This window comes from Macrobrachium nipponense, chromosome 9, assembly GCF_015104395.2.
Source record: "Macrobrachium nipponense isolate FS-2020 chromosome 9, ASM1510439v2, whole genome shotgun sequence".
NCBI lineage: Eukaryota > Metazoa > Arthropoda > Malacostraca > Decapoda > Palaemonidae > Macrobrachium > Macrobrachium nipponense.
The window spans coordinates 109,388,521-109,394,952 of record NC_061110.1 but is presented as its reverse complement, the minus strand read 5'-3'; the positions used below and the strand labels follow the sequence as shown (position 1 = coordinate 109,394,952).

At 35.2% G+C, this 6,432-nt stretch overlaps 1 protein-coding gene across 1 annotated transcript in view; it reads left to right on the top strand.

The window, feature by feature from the left end:
- Positions 1-5,025, top strand: part of LOC135218231 (uncharacterized) — a 7,401-nt gene extending 2,376 nt beyond the window's left edge. Inside the window, exons 4-10 of the mRNA XM_064254384.1 lie at positions 270-395; positions 1,383-1,548; positions 1,977-2,218; positions 2,858-3,042; positions 3,955-4,203; positions 4,694-4,875; positions 5,004-5,025. Coding sequence (XP_064110454.1) covers positions 270-395; positions 1,383-1,548; positions 1,977-2,218; positions 2,858-3,042; positions 3,955-4,203; positions 4,694-4,875; positions 5,004-5,025 — 1,172 coding nt within the window. The remainder of the gene's footprint in view (positions 1-269; positions 396-1,382; positions 1,549-1,976; positions 2,219-2,857; positions 3,043-3,954; positions 4,204-4,693; positions 4,876-5,003) is intronic.
- Positions 5,026-6,432: the final 1,407 nt, after the last annotated feature.

Below are 6,432 nucleotides of genomic sequence, written 5' to 3'. Positions count from 1 at the left end.
CTTTTGCCTCCCATTGTTACATAAACCATTTAACTGTCTTAAGTAATTTTCATGCTAATGACTGTAAATTATCTATTCTTATCAGTTTTAAACGATTATTTTTTTTCTCGAGATAACCCTTTTTTTTATATAGTGAATAAACAAAAATATGCTAAGATGATGCACCTCGAGCGTTTTTATCATAATTTTTTTTTTTTAACTAAATATCAGTCACTCTCGCTCTATTTCTCATTGTATTTATTTTCCTCCCTCTCTTATTTTATTACTAGCAAGGAAGGAGGAGATTCTAGTATACAGTCGCTGCTTGTACTGTAGTGATGGAGCCCCGGAAAGGATCTTCTTATTCCTGTGGCCAATTGGATCAAAGATGCCCCGCCCTATCAACACTTTGCGAGGTGAGAAATGTTTGTTTGTATGGTAATTGTTATTTTGTATGGTGATTTTACGTTGCATGGAACCAGTGGCTATTCAGCAACGGGACCAACGGCTTTACGTGACTTCCGAGTTTGTTTGTATGTTGATTGTTTTTTTTTTTTTTTGTATGGTGATTTTGTTGCATGGAACCAGTGATAATTCAGCAACGGGACCAACGGCTTTACGTGGCTTCCGAACCACGTCGAGAGTGAACTTCTATCACCAGAAATACACAACGCTCACTCCTCAATGGAATGCTCGAGAATCGGACTCGCGGTCACCTAGTTGGCACGCTAATGCCATACCAACCACGTCATTGACCCAGTCAGTTAATCTTTCATTCATTAAAGGGATTGTTGCAATCTATTACACGTATATGAAATTCAATGGAATACGTGGGGGAGAGAATGACTTCGCAAGAATGTATCAATAACAATGAATTTTAATATATGGAAGATTTCTTTTGTTTATTAGACAGTTCAAGACGAATGAAGTGACTACCAAAAAACCCATATCATAGTATTGCCTCAATTAAAGAGCACTGATGAGTAAAATAAGTTATTTTTACATTTCAAATCGTCATTTTGGCAGTCATGCATTATACATTGTAATACTGACGGGCAAAACCTCATTTAATCTTTTTAAAAGGAGAGATATCGATCAGAATTAATGAACTGACAGATCAACTAGGGAATATTAGCAAGCAAATCAGAGATGGTAGTCACTCACTATTTCTTGTGAGACACTGGAACTGACAAGAAAGTGCACTTGAAGAATGATGCTCGGCAAAATCATATAATATTCTAACCTCTCCTTGCTAAACTAATTTCTTTCCTTATATGATGACAAACGAGGATTTACGAGTTTGCGAAAATCACCAAGGGAAATGGGTTTTGTAATTTTTTAGGTAAACATTATAAGTAAAGTTTTTTTATTATTTACTATAACAACACCCATGCGCTTTCCAGATAGACTTCTGGACTTGGAGGGCCACAAGTTCAGAGTGCTGTCAATGCCAACCTTTCCTTACTGTGCGTACCGACGAGATTCTGATACACCTGGGTCAACGTTGACACTTCTAGACAGTGTAGATAAAAGGTTACTAGAAGCTGTATCTACTCATTTGAATTTTACGTGAGTATTCGTTATATGATTGTTCATGTTAGGTTTAATTTTGTTACAAATGGCTGTGTACCAGTTTTGTGGAGCTTGCTTTTTTTTATTATTATTATTATTATTCAACATGAATCATTGCACACTAAAATCCTTAATGTAAGGCAATCACTATTAGGATCCCATTGTGCCAAATTAGTATTTATTAGATTAATGTACTTGGGATTGAGGAGTTATCTTTTATGATTTCCTCTTGTAGCCTTTTGTTCATTAGTCAAAGATTGATCTCAGCTACCTTGAGAAAAGAAAGCTAACCGTAAAACTAGTTTCTTTCCCGTAAATTTGTAAATAAACAAAATCCAGAAGTTTAAACTTTGGAAAAGGGTGAACAAAAATAAATAGATAGATAAAAATCTTAATTAAACAAGCACACTCCCCCCTTCTCTAAGTTACGATATTCGAGTCCCCATGGACGGACAGTGGGGCGTGTCCACGAAGACCGGAAACTGGACTGGCATGGTTGGGGAACTTCAGCACGAGCAAGCGGACTTCACCACGACGGTGGCTCCAACTCTTGGTAGACTCGACGTCATGGACACCACGAAAGCCTACACTGCAGACGTACTAGCCATCGTGTGTCTGAAGCCTCAGCTTTTTCCTCAGTACCTGGTCCTCATAAAACCTTTCACAGGTACTAAGTTAAGTATATCTTAGTTTAACCAGGCTACTGAGCTGATTAACAGCTCTCCTAGGGCTGGGCCGAATGGTTAGATTTTTGTTTAAGTGGCTAAGAACCAATTGGTTACTTAGCAGCGGGACGTACAGCTTATTATGGAATCCGAACCACATTATATGGATAAATCATTTCACTGAATGCAGGCATGCCAGATATTCTTCTGGAAGAAAGATTCACATCAGAGAGAGGATAAAGCCTAAAGCTTGTATTTGCTGTTATCTAAAAAGGACAGTAATATAAATTTCCTGAGTTGTGTTTGACTGAAGTCTGATAGAGAGCACCGATAACAAAATGATAAAAAAGGATAAAAAAAAAAAAACAGAAAGGACAAGATTTTTGAAGAGCGATTCTAGAGGAAGGCATATAGTATGAAAATAACAACTAAATGTTTTAGGAAGGCTTATTGCGTTGTCTTCAGATATCTGCATTAGAATGAGAAATGTGTATAAATTGACTCCTTCATGCGCGTCCATATTTAAGTTTGTGGGGTGTGGGGTGGGGGGAGGTTATTCATCGTATGATAAAGTACTAAGCCTCAAAGGATCTTCGCTTTGCACCATATTTAGTTTTGAAATTGCGTATCATTTGTTTCAGCGGATGTTTGGGCCTACATAATGATAACCATCGTGATCTGGGCAGTTTCATTTTGGGCAATCCAGAGAGTATGGTCATGGTACAACGATGAGAAGTGCATGTCGCTGGTGGAGTCCTTCTTTTTTAGTTGGGCAATCGTCCTGGATGACGTGCATCTCAATCCACCGTCCAATACCCCATCAAGGGCAAGTATACGACTAATTCATCGGATATAATTAACGCTTTAATCGTTAAAGAAGTGTAGCTAACTTTCTCCGTGGGTTTTTTTTTGGGTTCCCCACCTTTTTTTTTTTTCTTTTTTTTTACCTACTTCCCACTGCTATTTTACTCTTTAGTTCATTTCTCTCGTTTTTAGCTTATGGTTGACAGTCTGTTAAACGCCGCAATAATGAGCACATTTCGCTACTAACAAAAACCACTGATGCCTTACGATTGTATATTTTTACCGACCAAGATAGGTCAGTTTTAATGGTCCAAGTATCGTTTTAAGACTGTACATATGAGCCAGCAGTCTGGCGCAGTTTCTGTCTCCCGCAAACTGTAATTACCTGTTGTTAATCATGAAACCCACATCTTGTCAAGTTTTTGTAACATTCATGATTTTTTTTATATATATATTTTTTTTTAGTAATTCGGCTATCAAAAAAGCATGCAAAAAAAACATGAAAAAAAAATGCAGACAAATAAGCTGCTGGAAAACCATCGGTTGAGGTATTTAACGATCTTTTTAGAAAATAACTTAAGCCTTCATCATTATGATAAAATTTTTTAGATTACTTTTAACATTACTTAAGCATTGTTGCAATATCAGCAACTCTGGTTGCCTTTTTTTCTTTTCAAACGAGAGCAAAATTATATCAAGATGAAGAGATTCAATTTTCTTTTCTGTTCTGTATACAGACTATCCTAGCCCAACCACGAAATATTTTTTATTTATAATTACCACAGTCAGAATTTTGTTCATGGTTTTACACCATAAATCACTCTGTGCCATCTTTACTATGAAAGATTGTATCATTGACTTATATAATCAGATTATTTTTCGTTCATTTTGTCTCCTTAAAAAATCACTTCAGAATTGTCCATCGTAATCACAGCGAACTTCGCAGGTCACGTTGCTCTTCTGGCTACTGGGAACTTTCGTGATCACAACGGGCTACAGGTCGTCCCTGGTCGCCTACCTCGGGGTGCAGAGCAAAGAGAAGCCCATCGACAGCTTCCACGACCTTGTAGCCCAGCAGGGCTTCCGATGGGGGGTCGAATCTCGCTACATGAGCGGCATCGCTCTGATCTTCTTCCAGAGCTCCACCGATCCGGATGTTCAGGCTGTCTACAGGACGATGGATGTGAGAGATGGCCTTCATTATTTGCACATTCTTTAGTTACTGACTTCGTAGTTGCTTAGTGGTCTTGTTAACTTATTTTTTTTTATTTTGCATATATTTATTTATTTTTTTGGACACGTGATAATCTTATTGTACTTTTTAGCTTTCAGGTCGTTGCTAAATCAAGTGTGAATTTAGCCTTTTTCGTTTTTTTATAAGTATTAAGGAATACGATGTTTGCTTGAACTATTCTGGTTATTCGTCAGTTTCGCTTATGGAATATAGCGATAATTCTTTAAGAGTAACTTTACCTATGAATAGATGACAGCTTTGTTGGTAAATTCGTGGATTAAATAGCTAACGAGTCAATTAGTGTTCATTTAGTATTTTTTACTATTATTTCATAACCATAAGATAACCAAGATAGAAACTGTAATTAAGAAGTATTCATCTCACTACAGGATATAACAATTCATCGCTTTCAATTATTTTAAACAATTTTTTTTAACAGTACATTGAAGATGTCGACCAAACATTTCAGAAGATATCAAAGGGAAAATACGCCATGATTACATACGCTAAACTGGGCCGCACTTTGATAGATTCCTATTACACGGACAAGTTCGGAAACACTCCATTCTACGTCGGTAAACATGGCTACGGTTTAGTCCCTTACTTTGGATGGGGATATAGGCAAGTCTTTGTTTTATCAACTTTTTTTTTATGAACATTCGTTTTCTTATAGACATACTATCTGGCGTTTGTACTAATCTAGCTGTTCTTTACAATTAACCTAATTAACTGATGTTTTTATACTGCAGTGGGGCATTTGTGCAGAATTAGCTATTCAATATATCTAAATCATCAATCGGTCATCAGAACGTAAAGCAAGATTTCTCTCTCTCTCTCTCTCTCTCTCTCTCTCTCTCTCTCTCTCTATTATATATATATATATAATATAATATATATATATATATATATATATTATATATAGATATATATATATACATATATATCTATATATATATATATATATATATATATATATATATATATATATATAATATATATATATTATAAATATATATATTACATATATATATATATTATATATATATATATTATATAGTATATAGAATATTATGAACACAATATTTTCAACTACAGACAAGGTGCCCCATTCCGCGAGCGCTTTGACAACGTCATCAACAGGCTCAACGAGGCTGGGATAATCGACTTTTGGACGGCCAAAGTCATGGCAGGCAAAGTGAGAGAAAACCGAAAAGAAATCGAAGAGAAAGGAGAGCGAAAGGAGACGAATTTTCAAGCAGTGACTGTGAGTAGGAGGTGTACTGATGTGTCACGAAATTCTGCTAGCTGGAAAATATATTAGGAAAGAACGGCAGCTGAAAAATATACTTATTAAAACTACCCATAGTAGCACGAATCTTAAAATGGAGAAGCAAATCTACACTTAAGAAACTGTACAAATATACTTTTAAATGTCTTTATACAGTTACATAACTGTGGATTTGTTTCTTCGGTATATTTAGTCTTTTATTTCTACAGAATCAATTTCGACTATATTTTTTGCCATATTAAATCGTTTCATAGAATGAATTATAGTGTTTTAAAAAGTCGTTCCTACTTCTGAAATGCTTTAAGATTACGGCTTATGATAATTATTTTCCCCCTGATATGAGAATTTTTTTTTTAACCATATTGACATTTTACATTTTTTCTAATTATTCCTAATTTCTCTGTTCATTAGGATGACTCTGCCGCAATACAGTTTGGGGTGATTCATACTGTCGGAGTATTTATCACAGTTCTGCTTGGCTATTTCATTTCTTTCATCACTTTTGTGTTTGAAAAAATCTCAGCAAAACGCAGTTCTAAAAAGAGGGCCAAGGACGAAAATTGAAGAGATACTAAAAGACAGAACAACGTAGGACTCCACTGCTAACGACAACTTTTGCATCAGCATTTTATAAGTGAATAAATAAACCCAGTTCGCTTAAAAAAGATTTTGAAATATATATGGCACCGAATAATGTTAGAAGGAATTTCACTTAGGACTCTGATTAACATTAGTGTTGAAACTTTCAAAAGAACTTATTCATATTTTATTTTATTTTCAAATATTCATATTCATATTCTGTGTTGGAAGGATAACAATATTTTTTATTTTGTTCAAATGAAGTGAACTTGAACTTAGAAAGTTTCTCTCAAATAAATCATGTGGTCATC